At 40.6% G+C, this 21670-nt stretch overlaps 1 protein-coding gene across 2 annotated transcripts in view; it reads right to left on the reverse strand.

The window, feature by feature from the left end:
* Window positions 1–21670, reverse strand: part of GCH1 (GTP cyclohydrolase 1) — a 59093-nt gene that overhangs the window by 18093 nt on the left and 19330 nt on the right. For both annotated transcript variants that reach the window (XM_046647667.1, XM_046647666.1), the window contains exons 2-3: window positions 6042–6151; window positions 2340–2395 (exon numbers count right to left, since the gene is read on the reverse strand). In XM_046647667.1, the coding sequence (XP_046503623.1) occupies window positions 2340–2395; window positions 6042–6151 (166 nt within the window). The remainder of the gene's footprint in view (window positions 1–2339; window positions 2396–6041; window positions 6152–21670) is intronic.

Below are 21670 nucleotides of genomic sequence, written 5' to 3' on the forward strand. Positions count from 1 at the left end.
AATCATTAGGCATATGTGTGCGGTGATGGATGGTAATTAGTCTTTGGGTGGTGAACATGATGTAATCTACCCAGAATTTGAAATATATTATGATGTATACCTGAAATTTATATAATGTTATAAACCAATGTTACTACAATAAAAAACATCTTTTTACAAACTATCTGAAAGTAACATACACTCAGTTCTCTCGTTTAGTGTTCCATTTTTTTCTAAAGCTTTAATCCTATTAGTGAAAGGACAAATCCCTACATTAATAAACTCCTTTGTATTGTTTCATAAAAGCTTAATTATCTGAGATCTTTTCCTTTCACTAGTAAAGGAAACAACCAGGGATTATTCTCTTCTACCTCCAAGTTACGATTTATTTCAAGATCTCACTGGTTCACTCTGGAATCTATTTCTACAAGGTGTTACTCACGGTCTACACAGTGTGGTCTTCTAGAGAAGGCCGCTGACATTAAGACGGGCCTAGTGTGGTCTACCACGCTTTTACATAGGTGACAACTACCCACTACACACCTTCCACATACGGACATTCTGTTACAGGCATCAGCACTGCCAGAATTTCTGTATGGGAAAGGAGTAGGGTTGGCGATCTTGCTGGAAGTGGGGGCAGCAGGAGGCGGGGCCTACAGCTACGTCTGCACAGCAAGCACGCCGATTTCACCCAGACTATGCATTCTAAAATGATAAAGATACACAATTTTAGTAAAGACAGTTTTATTCACAGTTGACATGACTTTATTATTTGAGAGTAAGTTAGTGGGGTGTGGGCTACTATTAGAAACTACAGGAATTTAATTACCCCCGTCTCCACCAATACCCTTTTTCAGCCACCCCTCGGCACTGCCACTGGGTACAGATCACTGAAAAGCAGCAAGATGTTTCCAGATTTGTGTTAAGTGCCTCGCTGAAGTGAAGCGATTACAGCTATGACATAATAACCTCCTTCCACGGTGCCAAGTACCCTGTTTGGTGGCAAGACTGCTTAGCAGGAATGAGGTCAGAACCTAGGGAAGTTAAATTTCTCTCTTCTACCTACTTTCTCTTTAATCCCTAGAGGAAATGAGTAAGAAAGAGGAAGTGAAAACAAAGTAAAAAGAACAGCTGTGGAGAGCAGCTGTCAGATTGCTGGAGTGGTGGTTGCAGATTCCAACATGGAATTGGAAAAGGTCTGGACTACCACTTCAGGATTGTGGTGAATCCCAGTGCCCAAGCGGAGAAGCCGGAACACATCAGAGCCACAGAACAGTCAGATGGTCACAAAGATTCTTCTATTCCAATTTTTATAGGGCCATTAAAAAACTTTGATCGAGTTATCCAAACTTAGCTTTTTATTTAAAAAAGGTGCAAGACACGTGACTGTATGTTCATTACCTGTTCCTTCATTTTATTCTTAACTCTCTCTCAACACAGACACACACACACACACATACACACTTCCCAGTATTTCCCCATCACCCAAGACTCATTAACCCTATACAAAGAAATTACAGAAAAGGATATTTAGAAGCAATAAAGTATTGGTGGTTGGGTCTATCAGAGATATATGAACACTAACCCTTAAATTGACTTCCAGTTAAACATAGATGACCACGCTTATATATCACCTCTCCTTCCTAAAACCAAAATAAAAATGGTAGCAAAGGAATTTTTTAAAAGGCTAAAGAATGGAAAAGATGACTGTAGCAGAAAGGAGAGAAATAGGTGAGACGAGAACAAACATTGTCTCTGAACAGAGCTGAGAAAGCCAAGGAAGGCGCAGTCTTGTGTCTGCAGAGGCAAAGAAAGCAGAAGTGACCTGATTGGCCCTGCAGCATGCCAGAGAAATGCCTGGAGGTATGCACGGACAGCAGAAGTTGAGGCCCCAAACGAGGTACGCAGGGACAGCAGAAGTTGAGGCCCCAAATGGCAGTTTGATTAAAAGTCTGAAAACGGTGCAGTGCAGTTAGACCCCTGCCCAGGTGTCCTCTCCCACCCCTCCCTGCTGGCTAAACCACCCTTAAAGGTCAGGGACTTGCCTGAATACACTCTCGGGGCCTCTCCAGTCAGGGAAGTCTACAGAGGAAGGTGTGACCTAAGACTTCAAGGATGTGTCGGTGGAGGAAGAGGGGGGAGGTAGGAGAGGAGAGCAGACAGTGGAGGAGCAGGAAGATAAGGTCATTGTGCCTCAGGTTCTCTAAGTCTGTTTGTCTCTGAAACTATAAATTTTAAATTGCAATATGACTTCCAGGTTAGATCCACACTGGTCAAGAGAAAAACGCTAGCGAGACTCTCACCGAATAGGGGCAGGTCCTAGAAACCTGTTTTCCTATTCACCACACAGTCATACTTACCTCGCAAGTTTGCTGAGGCCAAGGACTTGCTTGTTAGGAAGATAACCGATATGGACCTTCAAAGACGAGACAGAAATCATAAGCTAAGTGAAAATATAGTGCTTCTTTGTGACAAAATAAGGAAATAAGTAAATATTATACAGTATACTTACTACGTAATTCAACACAATGAAAATGTATCCTTAAAATATCTAGAAGCTTTATGATTTAGAAAATGAAGCAATTATATAAGCATTTAAAAATGTACATAAATGCAGTAAAAAGAAAATATATAAGAATGATTCAATTAATAAAATGGCAAGTTTGAAGTACAGTCAAGGTATTTCCTGGTGAGGTTAAACTCTCGATACGATTCTTAAAAGTCTTTCCTCTGCTGAGGGGACACATTCTCCAGAAAGGGCAAATTATTCTGTAGCAACATTAAAATGCAGCCAGGAAAACCTCCTTTAAATGGCCGAAACTGTAACTGTAAATATTGCCACTCCACACATCATGGCGACCTTAAAAATTCCACCTGGTGCGGAGGCCCACTGCACTGAAAGAGGGTCTCCATGCCCTGTGTTGGTGTGGCAGCCCCATTTCTAAGCTGCTGAAGAGCACCATTCTCCTGACAGGAGAAGACAGACACAGCCACAAATGTGGCTCAGCAAGAACCTGGATCTTCAGACATAAGTTCTTACAGGACCCGCTAGAAGGCAAAGCCATTTCTTTAATTTTTAAAAGGCACTGATTAACATCTAATACGTAAATGTTACCTCTCTTTTAACCAAGTACTAAGTATGAGAAAATACCAGTTCTCCAAAAAGGCTAATAAAGTAAATGGTCATGTGTAAGCAATCAATTAACCTAATGTAAAATTAAAACTTCCTTTGCATCACGGTTTGCCAGAATTGGCTGCATCTGTTCACCTAATATTTACTGTACACTGGAATAACTGACCTAGTAGTAATTAGTGATTTTTCACCTGTTAGCACTATGCTTTGGGAGTTTGAGAACACCAACTCATTGCCTTCCTGGTCAGCAGAAGGAGAAAGTAAATTTGCACCCGAGTGTTGGGTATCTCAAAGAAAAACCAGAGTTAAAACTTTCCCATAGAACCAAGGTCCTCTGTACCACTTGAAATTTTTATATTTATATGCAGAGTTATAATTTGTTCATTGTTTGTACTAATTTTGATCTTCCTGAAGACCCTAAGTCATTTAAATGTCCATTTTTAGGAAATCATCCCTGAATAATATATTTAAAAACAGAGTTAGCAAGAACACAGACAAAGAGGTAATCATAGCAGAAGGCAACAGGATAGAGTCGTGAGAAGCTGAGCATAGGATCAAGCTCTTGGCTCTGGCCCAGCCAAGTCACTAACTCCCTGTGGCTTCTTAGATAAGTGAAAGGCTTTCTAGACCTAATTTCGTCACTTACAATAAAAGGCAGTGATGAGTTCAAAGGTTCCTTCATTCTTAAAAGTCCTGAGCCCTGCTATCACAAGCCCAGTGTCATTAACTGTGGCACTGCCAGGCAGCGCATGCCTCCTGAGGTGATGAAATATGGAGTCCGCAAGTACTCCTATGAAATACTCTTCTCAAAAATGTTTAGCCTTAATTTTAGAAAGTTTTAGATATAATCTAGTTTATAGGAAATCTAGAAGTTGAATGGAACAAGTCCAGAAGGTGGGACACTCTCTATAGCACAACTGGCCCAGTCTCTTTAATGAGAGAATGCCATTGGGGGAGGGTAGGACACTATTTTAGAATCAAAAACTTAACAGACATAACAACCAAACGCAATGCAAATACAAATATGAGACCCTTATTTGGATTCTGGCTTAACCAAGCCGATAGTAAGAGTTGAGACAGACGGAGAAATGTAAATCTGGGTTAGTTATTAGATGCTATTTGGGAATTACCGATAATTTTGTTGATGGTAGTGCTACTGTGGATAATAAAATATTATTTTAGAATGCATATTAATTACTGATGAAGAGTCATGCTGTCTATAACATACTTTATATTTTTTAACATGTTGAAGGATTTACTGCTAACGTTTTTAGGCTGATAATCGAATCGGAGTTATGTTTCTAAAAAAATCCTTATCTCTCAGAGAGACATACTAGAAGAAAGCATGGAAAAAATACATGATATCTAGGGTTTGCTTCAAAACAGTCTAGTGGGGGCCTATATATCACAAGGTTGGTCCTTTACTGATAACTGCTGAAGCTAGTTGATGGGAACATGGAACTTTATTATATCAGTCTTTTTATTTGTATATATGTGTGAAATTTTCTACAGTAAAAGGTTTAAGAAAGAGATATAGATACCACTACACACATATCAGAATGCTGAATTTTTAAGTTAAGACTGAAAGTGCCAAGTGTTGGCAGGGATGTGAAGAGACTGGGATTCATGTGAGAGTATATGAAGTGCAAATCAGTACAACCACTTGGGAAAACTAAAGGTCAATATCTAATAAGTTGCACATGGGTATACCCCCAGGACCCTGCAATTCCACTCCTCGCATACATCTCTAAAAGAAATGCATGCATATGTGCACCAGAAGAACGCTGGGAGCAGTACTGTTTGTAATTGCAAAACAAAACAAAACTGAGAGAGAGAGAAGACAACACAAATATCCACCAAGAACAGAACAGATAAATAAACTGTGGTATGTGTGTCCAATGGAATAATACACAGCAATGAAAAATAAACAAACTACAATGACAGGCAATAACGTCAACAACTCTTATGATGTGGAACAAAAGAAGCCAGACACAAAACAGAATATGCTGTAGATTCTTTCCATTTATATATAGTTGAAAAACAAGCAAAACTAATCTATAGTGTTAGAAATCAATATACTGGCTACCAGTGGGGACAGGGAACAGGCTGGGGATTAAGAAGGGGCATGAGGTGAGCTTCCAGGATATTAACAATGTTCTAGCTCTTGATCTGAGAGGTGGTAAGGAATACCCTTACGACTTGTACATTCTTCTGTCTGTTTTCCTTTATAAAAAATTAAATACTTTAACAAAAAATGTGAAGCAAATATTAACACATTAAATTTAGGTGATGGGTATATAACACTATTTTTATAAGTCTTATGTTTGAAAATTATTAATAAAAAGTCAAAATAAAATAAAATTATGATATGCGGGGAGGGGAAGAGAACAGGACAGCTCTTGGCCCTAAACCCGCATGTTCTTAAAGGTACGTTTAACTACAACAAGCTAGATAATATTATTTAGCTTGCAATAGAGTCATTTTTCCTCATAAAGAAAGAGTTGGAAACAAACTAAATCTACTCATACTATAACCTCTTCCACAAGAAATTCTGCAATCATTACAGCTTATGTTGTATTATACAAAAGTATATCTTGGATGAAACATTATTTAGTCAAAATAAAGGTCAAAGGTTTTCAGAGCCCAAGGCAGCTACCCAAGAAAAAAATGTGATTTTAATCTCATTATTTTAACTCATGAATATGGTATTTACTATGAAATGCTTGCCCCAGGGCCTTCTACTACTTTGTTTCTGCTTTGTTAAGTTGAAGCTACTAGTCAAGTTAATAAAGAGTAAACATTTATGTGTAATTCTAAATATCTGAGACGTTAGGTATTAGCAGGTGAGAATTTTAAATAGAATTATCCTAATTTTAAAACTTTGATTGTGCTTTTGTAAATTGTTATGAAACGACAGAGAAAGCCTTACCTTTCCAACAAATGGAACTAGATGATGTTCACACATGGAAAACATATCTATGTCCTTTACGATTACCATCTCGTCATGATCTTCATCAAATACAGCATCATTTAGGACATCTGAAATAAGACGCTTGCTTTAGTAACATTTCCAAATTTATAGAAAGACACAAAGCAGAAAAGCTAACAATCTCTATGGGTAAATACAAATTAACAGTCGACATAAGAAAGAACATTAATCCTTACTAAAATATTAAGGGAATGCAAATTAAAACTAGTTATTTTTCTCCCACCAAATTAGCAAAGTGTTTTTCTTTAAATGACGGGAAAAAGCCTTATGGTATAGTATTACATAAAAATGCAGGATTATAAATATATTTGCAGCATGAGAAAGGGAGGAAGAATTTATGCAAAACAAAAGAGTGGCTAGTTCTGATGGGAGAAACGGGCTGCTTTCACTTTCTTCCTTACATTTTCTTGCACCTAATACTTTCTCTATCATGGATGTGTAGAAAACCATATCTGAGAAAAAAACTAATCCTTAGCCCTCTGATTTCTGAGGCCCGATCCAGACACCCGTAAACTCGACCTCTGTTACCAATTCCCCAAGTAATTTTCTACCTTTGTAAAATGTTGGAGTTATTGCATGAAACATCAGACCTAAACAGTTGCCTTCCTCCCTTCCTCAGGAAATAAATGCTACAGTGTTTATGTGTACACCTGTCCAGACCTGCTCTGGGTGAGGAGCACTGTCTCGTTTAACCTGTGGACTCTGGCACACACAGCTAGGCACACAACAGACATTTAGAAACAAAAAAACTTTATTTTTAAAAACTGCACTGATTTCTGGACAGCTTGGCAGACTAGATACATTCAAGATACCTAGCTGCATGATTTCAAGGATTTGGGGCTACCCAATTACAGAGTACGATGACACTGAGAAGGGAGGAGATGAACGCAGCTTCGCAGCCACCTACAGCTATTTCAGAAAGGCAGGCTGCTGAGTGAGTCACAGAGAGGATGCATACACGTCCACCCACACCACCGGACCTTCAGTGGCTCTGTTGCCACTAGAACAGAGTCTCACCGATACTGAGTCATCATTTAACCACAGTCATCATCCCGAGTCAGGCTGTGCAGTAGAAAAGTCATTAGTATAGTCAACAAAAGTGAACAGGCGGAGTTTAGCCGCACAGACAAAAAGGACACCCCTGTCAGGGGAGGCTGATAAAACCCAGGGAGGAGAGCTCAGTGCCATCCTTTAAGTAAATGCTCCTTCTCCAAAAGTAGTTTTCTATTCTGAATACTCTGCCCTAATCTTCAGTCACATTTCTGAAACAAGTCCAAAAGTGGATTCTTAGTGCTCCCTAGAGTACCTGGATTTCTCCACGATGTTAATGTATTATTGCCATGTGCTGCTTACTAAAATCTTTCAGCAAACTTCCTGAAAGTAAGAACAACAAAAAATATTTCTTAAAGAACAAAAGGTAATTGTGACATGTAGGAAGCCTTCATTCATTTTCTCTGGCAAAGAATGAGAGCATCCCCATTCTAAGCTCTGACAACAACCACAGCATGTGTGTTAAAAGCTGTCCCTCGAGTTAGTCTAAGATAGCATCTGGCTCCATCGCTAACTAGCTGTTAGACCTTGGGCAAAGCACTCTGTGTCTCTATCTTCTCAGTGGCAAAATGGGCATGAAAAAAATGCCTCCTTCACCGGGGTACCATGAGAATTAAATGAGATAATCCACCTGTGTTTAGAACTGTGAAGGTGGAGTTGTCACTATTACTGTTATAATAATTAAAGCTGAGGAGGTTGTAAACTATGTGCCATGCACACTGATACATATCAGAATTCAAAAAGCAATAATTTGGGCCAGCCATGGCCGAGGGGTTAAGTTCACACGCTGCTTCGGTGGCCCAGGGTTTCGCTGGTTCAGATCCTGGGCGCGGACATGGCACCGCTCATCAGGCCACGCTGAGGCGGCGTCCCACATGCCACAACTAGAAGGACCCACAACCAAAAATACAAAACTACGTGCCGGGGGAGTTTGGGGAGAAAAAGCAGAAAGAAAAAAAAAAAAAGACTGGCAACATTTATTAGCTCAGGTGCCAATCTTTAAAAAAAAAAAAGCAATAATTTGCTTCTAAGAAACAGACTTGGAAATATAGTAACTTTATGGTGAAGAAACCTGGCAGACACTACCTTAACCGAGTGATCAAGGTTAACGTTATCAGTGATCAGACATATTGATGCCAGCCAGCTCCTGATACAAGAGGATGAGAAGGGCATACCACCTCTGTGGTATTCTTTCCCAAAAAACCTAACTGCAGTCTAGTCGCCAGACAAGTTGAGGGACAGTCTAGAAAATATCTAAACAAGTGTTCTTTTAAAAAGACATGGAAAGACTGAGGAACTGCCACGGATTAGATGAGACTAAAGAAACATGACAACTAAATGCAATGGAAAAACTAAAATCCAAATAAAGTCTGTAGTTTAGTTAACAGTACTGTCCCTACATGAATTTCTTAAGTATTGACAACTGTACCACAGCTGTGTGAGATGTTCACATTAGAGGAAGCGGGGGAAAGGGCGTATAGTGATTCTCTCTACTACCTCTGCAATTATTCTAAGTCTAACATTATCTCAAGATGAAAAGTGAAGGAAAAAGCAACAAGATAACGTCCATCAACTGGAATGTGTCAACAACGGAGCGCTGCCCAGAAACAAAATGGAACAACCACTGATACCTGTACTAACGCGCTGAATTGCCAGAGAATGATACGAAGTGAAAGAAGCCACATATACACACACAAAAAAACTGTGTATGAGATTCTAGGAGAGGCAAATATAGCGAAAGAAAGCAGACAGGTGGTTTACGAGGGACCAGAGGGGTGAGAGAGAGGATTGGCTGCAAGAGGGTAGGAAGAAACTTCTTTGGGTGATGGAAACAATCTACCCCTTCACTGTACTGATTGTTGTACAACCACATGTATTTGTCAAAATTCAAATTGTACACATAAAGTTGAATTTTATTAAATTTAAGTTATACCTTAATAGAACTATTAAAAATATTTATTTTTTAAAAACTGTCATACAGTATGCAACCCTTTTTGTAAAACAGTGAAAAGGGGAAACAAACATATACACACATATGTATGCTTATTTTCAAAGAGAAACAGAAGAATAAATCAAAAAGTTAATAAAAACAATTACCCATAAAGGCCTAAGAGAAAAGGAGAGAGGGGATGTGGATAGAAGCGAGACATCTTTGAATACAATTTGTTACATAGTTTTGACTTTGAAACCATGTAAATGTTATACATACTCAAAATTAAACCAAAAAGAAAAAAACTAGAGACCCTCACACATTTTAACGCCTCGTGTGGAGATGGAACACTAATATGTTGCCTACATCCCATTTCATTAAAATGAACCCAGACTATAAACTTGAACGAGCCAAATCCTATTTCTTTAATAATGAATCTTCCCTGCTATATTGATTTATGTTTTGCTCCAACATATCTGAAAGCTACCATCTGCGGCTAATAAGAACAAAACACCACCACTGATTGTTTTAATTTCCTGCCTGTTATCAGCAGCAAGAAAGTAACCCTGGAAACGAGGATTTATGGCATTCTACTTCCTACTGTTGGTCATAAGCAACAAAGGAAACCAAAGCAGCCTCCAAAAGTTAAAGGTTTGCCTACAACAACGCCATACAATGTCAATTCTAAAGTACATCTTTCTTGTGTTGTTAATGATTAAGCAATGACAACAAAGACCCCTGCTGGGTAGCCCTCCCTAAAATATTCAGTCCCTTCCCGAAATACAGAAGGCAGGCCCACAACATGATCCCAAGGACCTATTTAAGTGCCCTTTGAAGCAAGGGTTCTCAGAACTCCCCAGGGGGCTTGCTAAAACACAAATAGCTGAGGGAACCCTTGTGCACTGTTGGTGGAATATAAACTGGTATAGCCACTATGGAAAACAGTACAGAGGTTCCTCAAAACATCAAAAAAAAAAAAAAAAAATAGAAGTACCATATGATCCAGCAATTTGATTTCTGGGTATTTATCTGAAGAAAATGAAAACACTAACTTGAAAAGACATATGCACCCCCATGTTCACTACAGCATTATTTACAATAGCCAAAATAGGAAACAACCTAAATGTCCTTTGATAGATAAGTGGATAAAGAAAATGTGATGTATGTGTGTATATATATATATATACATATACATACATACATGTAATGAAATATTATTCAGCCATTAAAAAGAATGAAATCCTCCTATTCAGGACAACACGGATGGATCTTGAGGACATTATGCTAAGTGAAATAAGTCAGAGAAAGACTTATGATATACTGTATGATCTCACTTGTATGTACAATCTAAAAGAACACAAAAACAAGCCATAGATACAGAGAACAGGTTGGTAGTTGCCAGAAGCAGGGGAGCGGGGGGTGGGCAAAATGAGTGAAGGGAGTCAAAAGGCACAAACTTCCAGTTATAAGATACAGAAGTCCTGGGGATATAACGTACAGCATGGTGACTACAGTTAATAATACTATAACCCACATTTGGAAGTTGCTAACAGAGTAGATCCTAAAAGTTCTCATCACAAGAAAAAAATTTTGTAACTATGTATGGTGATGGATGTTAACTAGACTTACTGTGGTGATCATTTCACAATATACACAAATATCGAACCATTATGTTGTACATCTGAAATTAATATAATGTTGTATGCCAAGTATAGCTCAATAAAACAAAAACAAAACCACAAATCACTGGATCCCATCCCCAGAGCTTCTACTCTCATCGGTCTGGGTGGGCGTGAGAACTCACATTTCTGACAAGTTCCCAGAGGATGCTAATACTCTGCTCCGAGAACCATACTCTGAGAGCCCCCGTTTTGCAGTATTCCATGTTTTGTGCTGCACAGAGAATCTTCACACCTTCGAAATGCTCCTACTCAAACATATGGATATACATTTAAGGACAAACACAGACCTGTTTATGCTGCAGTAAAGGGGGGGGGGGGAAGGTAAAAGGAAATTCCTGGGAGAGAGTCTCCACATGAGGAAAATTCTCTCTATGGAGTTCCTTTTGATTGAGTGATAACAGGAATTAGCACTATCTAGAATGTTTGGTGATGAGCACCAAAAATTAGAGATCTCTGAGGAAGCCAGAATTTCACATCTGATGCCTCTTCCTGGGAGGACACTGTCAAAAGACAAAGGAAGAAGACTCAGAACACTGAGTGTGCTTCCATCCTAAGGGCTAAGAAAGAGAGAACGGGTTTCAGAACTGAGAGAAAGCAAGAGCAAAGAGCCATCCAGTACCTTTGCTCCTGACTGGAACTAAATCAACTCAAGGTGCTAACACCCTGATCAGTGGAGAAACGTTGGCTCACTGGCCCAGTCCTGTCAGATCGGAGCTGCCTCTACCAGCAAACAGCACTCTTTCACCATGCCTCCTGGGGCCACAGCCCACTTCCCCCACCCTCAGGGGTCAGCACTGTAGCTTAAGGCTTTGGCGTCTCCATACAGTGCGCCATATACTACACACAGAGCCAGAGTTAAACACAGATCTTCCATTTTAGCCAATTAACGTCAGTCTTTGCCCTGTGATTTACTTCCTTAAAATAGACTTTAAACTAAGGGACTCCAAAGAAAACTCATGTGGCCAAGGGAACATCAGAGTTCTCACTGCAGCATTATTGGTAACAGCAAAAGCTGGGAATTTTAGACGTACATCAGAAGAACAGTTACACAGTTTGGGTCGATTATACAATAAAGTACGACCCAGCAGCGCAAGTGAGTGAATCTGAGCTGCATTGGTAAATTCCTGAAACAATGTTCAGTGAACAAAGCAAGTATCAGAAGGAGCAGCAGGTATACATCATATGATCCATTTAAATGAAGTAGAAACAATACTACACATTGTTACACATTCTTGTGGACGTACATAGAAAATAAAAGCAGAAAAACAGGCCTGAAAGTAGGAGAATTCAGGAGAGTGGGTCACTCTGTGGAGGGAGGGCAACAGGATCAGAAAGAGAGAACTATGAAGCTTAAACCACATCTGCATTTTTAAAGCAATCATAGTAAAGTGTTAAGATTTGTTAAAACTGGATGTTAAACTAGTTCTTTCTACTTTTCTTGTATACTTGAGACATTTCATTAATAAAAAGATTGTTAATTGAGGTGTTTATGCACATGCTGCTATTTTTTTCCTGAAAAACAAAATCAAGAAACTGAGATCACCTTTGCACACGGGCTGTGGCCCGGGCCGGGGGAGGCTCACACAGGGAAGACAGGCGGCTTCACGCAGTGTCGCAAACCCCTTCAGAAACCGCCCCAAATCACACTCCGGATTCAAACAAAGGCTTTTGCCCTAAGCACGGCATTAAAACTTTTCGCTTTCTACCTATTTGAAAAATTTGTCCTATGAGTAAGAGCAATGTTAAAACAAATTAAAAGAGGAAGAAAATCACTATCTCTGTTTTCATTTCTGTCATGATGTACACCTCCTGCTAACGCTTCCAGCATTCACAGCTTTTTGCACTTAACAAGACAGAGCTAACATTTGTAAAACTTGGCCGAAATAAGTATTAAGCCAAACATTCCACAGACTGATATAATGGCAAAAGCTAAGATGACTTTAGCCAACCGTTCACAGTGCCTGCTGGAGCAGGGAGGGCTGCTGCTCGCTTTCCTACCCTCTAGGAACTCATTCCATAAACTGCAAGTTTGTCAGCAGGAGAGATCCAATGCGTTGCAAAGAAGGTAAACGTTTGGTTATTTTGGAGATTTTCATTTCTGTCATCCTTGGCAGAGATATACTCCTATATTGCTTTTAAGTATTTAAAATACAGCCAAGACAACATGGATGGACCTTGAGAGCATTATGCTCAGTGAAATAAGACAGACAGAGAAAGACAATACTGTGTCACTTATATTGGGAAACTAAAAAGCTGAACTGGGAGAAACAGAGAGTAGAATGGTGGTTATCAGGAGATGGGGGGTAGGGGGATGGGGAGACGCTGGTCAGAGGGCAAACTTCCAGCCAGAAGAGAAAGAAGTCCTGGGGGAGTGATGGACAGCTTCCAATTATAGTTACTTAACAATACCGTTACGTACTTGAAAGTTGCTAAGGGAGTAGATCTTAAATTTCTCACCACAAAAAAGAAATGGTAATTATGTGATGTGATGGAGGTGTCAGCTAATGCTACTATGATCATGATATTGCAATATATGTGCCAAATCAACACGCTGTACACCTTAAACTTATACAATGTTGTATGTCAATTACATCTCAATGAAGCTGGAAAAAATACATTTAACCAAGGCTAGTGAAATAAATGTACCGGCTGCCTTCAAAACAGTATTGATATGTATGTTTCATTCAGCAAACACAGTAAGGGTGAGCTATTCCCATCCTCTCAGCTGGCCTTGTTGTGAACACTACATCTACTGGTGAGGGACTCGTTTTCACATATACAGTTATTTTTATTAACTAAGACTATTTTCCTGATTACTACAGTAATGTTGGTTGTAGTTTATTTATAAGATATAGAAATACTGAAATGAGAAAATAAAAGCACATATAATTTCTCCACCCAGATGCAATTACTTAACTGGCTCTTAGGGAACCACATGCATAACGGTTCAAGAAGTACAATGGTGAAATAGAAGGAATGAATTAAAAGAGACCAGAGACCTGAGCTCTAGATCAAGCTTTGTACGGACTGTGACCTGGGTGTCAAGGTCCTCACAGGTAAGCGGATGGTTTTGGAGGAGGAGTGTAACATAACTCCAGGGTCCCAGCTTACACAGCTCTGGGGGTGCTGGAACTCCATGCCAACTTACAACAGAGTCACCCTCCGCCCCCAGGGGTCAGCTTTTGAGATGTGCATGGTGATGGCCAGCAGCTTTCTGTACTGAGATGGAGAAAAGCACCTGTTTTAAACTATTCAGATTTATTTGTGGATAAAACTGAAGGCTGCCAATCATATACATTATTAACTCTTAAAGTTATCCAAGCCAAAGAACTCTCATTCTGGTCTTAGTTTACTACTCCAAAAACTTCTGGTAGACCAAAATTAGAGCCTTAGAAGGAAAAGAACACAGTGTGTTTAAGGAGTCATTATTAAAAAAAAAAAAAAAAAAAAGATGCACATTTGCCAAATTTAGTTTCCTAATTGGATAGTTTTGTATATCTTTCACAATCCAGCTGTTAAACTGAAAATGGAATTTACAAAAGAGATGGTAGTAAAAAGGTCTGGTTCACAGTAGTTCTAAAGAAAGGACACACCAATCTCATAAACTACGCATTTACTTCAAAAGCCTTAACAAGCTTCTCTCTTCTCATCCTACATTCACTTATACCATGAGACTTCATACAGATGGATGTTATGGACCCATCTGTAATGCTATCTGACAAATAAGCACCAGCAGGGTGGGCAAGCCACCATGGTCAGTGACAAATGATTAAGGGATAATGAATCATCTTTTAGAACAGCGGTTCTCAAATATGGCCAATCACAGGGAGCCTTGGAAAACACAGCTTCCCAAGCCACCCTGAGAAAGTCAGATTCACTAGGAGCAGGGGTGAACCCAGGATCATGTCTTTAAAAAACCCAAGCAGTTGTCAGGCTGGCAGTACAGGCTTTCGAGGGTGAGAGAGGATGAGGGTTGAAAATGGACCCACTACTGGCCTTATCTGCAGCAAAGCAAGGCTGAACAATGGGCAATATGATTCCTCACCATGAACCCTTGTTGACTACAGTCACCAAGTCAGAGGGTGACAACTCCTGTGGAACCCTGTGAGGTCTGCACATCAGCCAGGAAAGGCAGCTTGGAGCAGACACTGAGATTGAGGACAGACGACAGGAGGCGAAGACAAGGGAAAAAACCTGGAGCTAACTTTATCTAGAGCAGGCAGCAGAAGTGACCACATGGTCCAGAGAAGGTAAAGGAAGGAGGGCCTCACGTAAGAACTTTCGGCACCCACATCCTGGAAGACAGTAGCCACTTCAGAAACCAGTTAGGTCCTACAGCCAACTCACTAGAAGTCTGTTTCAAGGATAACATGATCAAGTTTTCATAGAAGGTCCTATACTAGAGTTCCTGAGCTGGACGCAAATATATCCCACCATGACCTCAAGAAATTTAAGATCTGAGGAAATAAGAGGCTTAAGCATAAAAAACATTTGCAGAATGACTAGAAGCTAAGTCACAAAGGCAATAGTCTGCATAAAGGAAAAATTATGGGCTGGGAGGAAAAATATGGCTATATTGAAGATTTGTGCCAGGGCTTAACGATAGCTAGGAGAAAAGGAAGAGGGAAGGTTTTCTAGAGGGGTAAGGCAGAGAGCTACCACACGAGATGGAATACACAGTGAGAAACAACAAGAGGTTAAATGGACTGCCTGAGTGCGTGCACACATGGGGCAGAAACCAGACTCCCCTCTATTTTAGAGCATTTTCAAATTAAATTTTACATTTAGTGCATGTCTTCTTTCAAGCCCGGCCACACTCCACATTAGCCCAAACAGTTATCATCCCCATTTACAGATGAGAAAACCGATGCTCTATTTGGAAACATCAAGTTACCTGCTGAAGTAGAGCCAACTAATTAGTGCGGGAGCTGCATTTCTGACCCCTGTTCTCTGACTCCCAGAGGAGAGCCCTGATCACCAGCCACCAGAAGCCTAGAAGGTTCTGAACCGAAGGATGGACCGAAGGGGGAGAGCCCAGGGGCAGGAAGCCCGAAGGATGGACCGAAGGGGGAGAGCCCAGGGGCAGGAAGCCCACAGCAGGAGTGGTTGCAGTTCACAGTCAGCCACGAATGAAGTGACAAGGCCTGAAGTAAATGACAGCAAAGGAAATGAAGAGAGCAAAGCTGATTCACTTTTTAAGTAAAATTAGTTATAAACAGGGAGTTGAAGGAGAGGAGATGGTCAAGCTAACAGCCAGCCCAGAGAGAAGACAGAGGCTGCTGCAGCCCCGAGCTGGGGCACACGGGTCACAAGGTTCTATCAACTATTTACTTGGCTTACATGAGGGGAAACAGTAATTTAATGCTACTTTGACCTTTACTTTCTGAAATCAAACTGAAACAGTTTCAGGGGAAAGGAGAATCCGTTAAATCTTCAAACTAATAAAAAGACCTTTTTAAAAAAAGGAACTTCTCTGTAGAAGTTTATCCTAAGAAACCTGTAAAAAATCGTCTTCAAACCAACTAGAGTTTTTAAATCTTCCAGATTCAACTATTTTGTGTCGCCTGGTTGTGATACCACATGAGGAAAACAGTATTCCTGCCAAAAATGTTTTCCCTGATATAATCAAGTCTTTAGACCTAACGTCCAGTTTCCAGGAACATGAGGGATAGAGAAACAAGTCAAATGAAGACAAGAAGAAAACCATCAGACGAACTCTAAAGGTGGACCATCCTACAGGACGAGCGGCCACCTGCGAGAGATCAGTGCACAGGAGGAGGAGGAGCAGCGGCAAGTCCCCGGATTACAGCCCGTCAATCAATGCAGACGTATGATGTCGAGCGGGTCCTGATTTGAACAAATCACGAGTAAAGACATTTGAGACAACTGGGGAAAGCCGAATATAGATTAAGTATTAAATGATATTAAGGAGTTAATAGTTAATTTGAGTAAGAATAGGGTTTAAGTGGTTAGGAAGGTAAAGACTTTCTAGGGAGACACGTCACACTAAATGCACCTCTCTGATCTCTCAGTGAAAGAACAGACGACGCCAATATGGCAAAATGTTCATTGTGAATCTAGGTAGGAGGCATACAGTTTCCGTTATACAACTTTGTCTACTTTTGTGTTTGAAAATTTTACATAATAAAAACTAAAAGTAAAATAAAATGTGACGATCCTAACAGAATATTAGTTTTCTTGATATAACTGTTCTGCCAACTGATCCAACAGTTCCTCTTCTAGATGGTACGAAGCCGTATTTAATAGACTAAACCTCAGTGCTGGCACGACTAGCACTGCTTATTCTCCTCGTGGGAGTGTCTCCAACCCTCCTGCCTGCGGGGAGGTCTTGAAATAAAGGCTCTGTCCAATCAAAGAAGCTACAGGTTAGAAGACCACAGGCTCAAGAGCATACAGACCAAGAACCTTTGAAAAAATCTGTACCACAAGAAAAAAAACAACCAGACCTGTTACCATAGAAACTACCTGGGTGGTTTGAAGATTTCAAAGGAAAACAGCACCTCTAGCTCTGGAAGGAGCCTGAGCTCCTCGCTAGGACCTCACCTGTCAGCTGCTGGAAGTCAACAGAGTGAGCAGTGAGACAATAGTGACAGGTGCGCCCATACCACAGAGATCCTGGTGAGACAATGACTCCTAGTCCAACTGCCTCTCCCTGTAGACCAGATCCAGAATAGTCAGGTGACTTGTCTAGGGTGATAAAATAGTGGGGGTGCAGTGACTAGCCCAGACTAACTCTTCTTCCCATTACATCAAGACGAGTCTTTGTCGACACACTAAAATGGTTTAAGAAACACCAAATGGACCTTGAGATTATATTAGTGAACAGAGTTTCTAACACACTAAACATGAAGCTGAAAGATTTGCATCTCCCTCTTATAAACAACTTCTCTTATAAACGGCATCACCCTCAAAAAAAACCAGTTTATCGCAGTGGAGGGAAGGATAGGCAGGAAGAAAGAGAAGGATATTAAAATGAAAACAAAGGAGCATGGGATGAGCATGGCCTCGACTGAGGCAAAGCCTGAAGGTGCTAACAGCTGGCGGCTGGAAGGCAAATCGTTTCTGATGGGCAATCAGAGTGGCATACCTGATCCAACAGAAGCACTTCTATTTTGAAAGGGGTGGTCAGTGAGGCAAGTGTGATCTGCAGCAGCTCTCCCTCAAAGCGATCTAGAGTTTGGCAAAGTCCTCATGGGGCGAACAGCCTCTCAGCTGAACTCTGGCAGGCAGCGCCTGCATCACTGCGCATGAACGTCTTACCACAAGTGCAGAAATTATACAATAGATTTAATTGTACTCTAAGCTATTTTAATGAGAAATTCCTTGTTTGGGATGTTTGTCAACGGCCTCTGTTGAACTGGAATCTAATTCCTACTTAAAACAAATGAAAGCTACAGAGTGCCAATAAAACACATGGCTCACAGCGGGAGCCGTGTGCTCTTGACGGAGGACTTCACTGAAGCAGCCCTGGATCCACCGGACCGCAAAACACTCAACCCAGATCTCAGCAACAGCCGATCTCCGCACCTAAACCCGGGTATTTCTTCAGACCTTTACACAGGCAACAGCTGCTGATAAACTTGGGGGGCTGGGGAGGAGGATCCTCAGGGTTAGTGACCAAAAACAAAAAAAGAAGTGAAGAAAAATTAGTGGAAGAGAGCCGATAATAGGGGCAAAATCCGCAGCAGCACAGCCTCAGTGAGGACTTTTCCCACAGCCCCCAGCTTCTGTGTGCAAAGAAGAGAGAGTGGTTTTGTCACCAAACCAAAGAGAGTCCTCTCCTTGTCGAGTTAATCAAATGATAGTTACAGTAAATAAACTGTAAATGACAAATTACAGTAAATAAAATTTCTGCTTTGTGTGACAACTACTTCTGGTGTTGTTTGATTAACTCGCTAAGGAGAAGACTCACTTTGGTCCAGTGACAAATCTGGCAACCCAGATGGGACCCTTGTCCCTCTGAGGGTCTATTCTTCCAACCATCCAGTTCCCAACGGACGAGCAGTGGGCAGCAGCAGCGCCACCCGCGCTAACCTGCTTCACGCTACGGGAGGTTGAGGGGTGAACCTCATGGGGATGGATTTCCTTCTTGGTGTTGGTGCTGCCAGCTTGACGTCACTTTCTCATCAGGAGACCTTGTGGCCACACTGAGCATTTTGCTCAAAGGATCTCTCAGCAGAAGAAAGTGATGCCGACGCCATGGCACCACTACAAGAGTCCTGTAAGTCGTCTCACAAAGTCAGGCTGCCCAAACCTTGGGTTTGAGTGCCAGTGTTTATTTGTTGGGTCCGAGTCCCAGGGTTTACTTGTTGGAGGCTGGCTTTGGGGTTCAAGTCCCCATCCAGAGGTATCCTAGCTCAGGGAAGCTTGAGTCTCCCTTGGTTGAAAGGACTGCACAACTCTGCCACTCCAGAAGAACCAACGCTTGGCTCTGGCGAACAGGAGCAATCCCTGTTGACTAGTCTTTGGGCGGGGAGGGTTTGAGTTTGTCACTGCTGGGGCTTGAAGCCCCTTTTAAGGGCCCTTTTGTTTTTGTATTGTGAAAGTGACCAGGGGTGGGCTCGAGTCCCCCCGGAAGTCCCTGAATCTGTATGTTTGTGCAGTGTCTGTGACAGAAGAAGCTGATCTCCCATGGTTCGGGTTAATTCTCTCCGAGGTTAGTCTGTCTCTGAGTCTTGTCTTGCAACTGTGGTAAAAGGCGAGGTCAGGCCCCTGCAGGCTGAGGTTTGAATGTCTGTGATCTGTGTGGGTGCTGGTCAAGGAAGCCTGACAGAAGCTTTTGCCTTAACGTAATAGAAACTTTATCTTGGCATTTTTTTCCCGTTTCCTTAACAGACTTGCTTCTAGGCCTCTCAGATCTCTTTCTGTTCCTCAAGTTATTTCCCAGTGGTCCTCCTGTTCTTCCCGTCTTACTTTCTGCTAGGGAATTTCCATCGACCTCTCCTCTACCAGATTAGCTCTTCCTGGGGTCATTTAGTTAATCATCCACCTTCAAGATCCCACTTTTGCTTTTGGTGGTGGAAGAAACTAGGGTAGGACCTTGGGAAGACGTCTTTGGTGAGTAACGGAACTTGTGCACAACGGTGCCAAGGTACTCAACCCCTAAGCACTTTTTTCTTTTACTGATATTTTTCTTTTACTGGATATTAGATCTTTTTATTTATTTATTTTTTAAGATTATCACCTGAGCTAACAACTGTTGCCAATCTTTTTTTTTTTCTTTCTGCTTTTTCTCCCCAAACCCCTCCAGTACCTGGTTGTATATTTAGCTGTGGGTCCTTCTAGTTGTGACATGTGGGATGCTGCCTCAGCGTGGCCTGACAAGCAGTGCCATGTCCACGCCCAGGATTGGAACCAGTGAAACCCCGGGCCACCGAAGCGGAGCGCGTAAACTTAACCACTCAGCCACGGGCCGGCCCTGGATATTAGATCTGACAGTTTTTTGTTTTTGTCGTTGTGCTAAACTTTTTCAACAGGACTGGCCAGGAATGATGGACTTTATGTAAAAAGACTACATCATTTTGCCTAATTATATTTTTAATTATATTGTGGGGATTGTGAGAACATAGAAATCCACCCTTCAGGCAATGTTAATTAAACATGCTAAAGGAGATCTCACTTTAAAATAGCCAAAATGGGGCCATTTCAGTTTATCCAAACTGGTGCATTTGCATATGCAATTGGAAAAAGTCGGCTATAAAAAATTAACAACCAATAGGAGGCCTATTTTAACTTTTGAGGCTTCTAAACAAGATCAGGAATCCCATACTGCCTCTTTAAGAAAAAATAATTAAATAAAGGCAACAGCAGCAGAGACTGTGCTAGTGAAAGGAAACCAGCCCTGCCCCTCACGCCTCTCTTGCTGAGCTCCCGACTTCAGCTTCTCCAAAGTTCCAAATCTAAAACTAAACAAGTGGAAATCAGCAAACTTTTGAGATATTTTAAAATTGTAATGGCCATTTTGGGGAACTTTTGTTTCAGGTAAGTCCACCTTAAAAAAGAGAGGATTCGAAACCTCTTAAACGGACTGCATTCTTTGATCAAAATACCGACGCTTCTAAAAGATAAAATGACTTTAAAACCAGCTGTTAAAAAAGATCCTTACAGCAAAAAGAAAAAAATCTTTAACAACAATCTTTAGCCATCTGAACAGGTCCTAATTTGGACCCAGCGTTCTTTTGAATGTTGTGTCTGGACCCGGCTGAAACTTTAAGGCTCCTGTTTGTGACTGTCTACATGTCTAGGTATGTGCGTCCAGATGACATATTTCTAAAGAGAACTCTATTTAATTGACTTAAAATAAGCGCTTATATAAATTATTTTTAAATGTAATAAAAACTAGACCAGATGTCTTTCAAGTTAGCATGATATAAAATGATCTTTAGTAAATAAAAACTTGCTTAAGTTTGTTGGTTTAATTAAAATAGACATGTCCTCAGAGATAGCAACATAGTTATCAACAAGATGTAAACATACAGCCTTTATAAGTCCAATAAACTCATATTATCTCTGTTACAAAATTTGTGGACAAGAATAACAACTTAGAATAATAGCTGATTGTGTCTGATGTCTCATAAGGTTTCTAGACAATCTAATTATTGGAAATAGGTAAACTAAATAGATGTAAGAAAAGGTAAATGTAAAAAGGTAAAAGTTTTTGGGAGAACTTTTTAACAAAAATCATGTGTTCTGATGTATGTACTTAAAGCAACTTAAGATGATGGCTAACTGCTTTAGTGTGACAAGGCTTTTGTGAGTAATCTAAACATGATTATTTAAAACAAATGGTTTAGATATAAGTGAAATAACGGTTTATGGATAAACTTTTAACAATAATTATATTCTATGACATATATTTAAAATAACTTTCAAAATCTCTATTAACT

Source organism: Equus quagga, chromosome 20 (assembly GCF_021613505.1).
Source record: "Equus quagga isolate Etosha38 chromosome 20, UCLA_HA_Equagga_1.0, whole genome shotgun sequence".
Classification (NCBI taxonomy): Eukaryota; Metazoa; Chordata; class Mammalia; order Perissodactyla; family Equidae; genus Equus; species Equus quagga.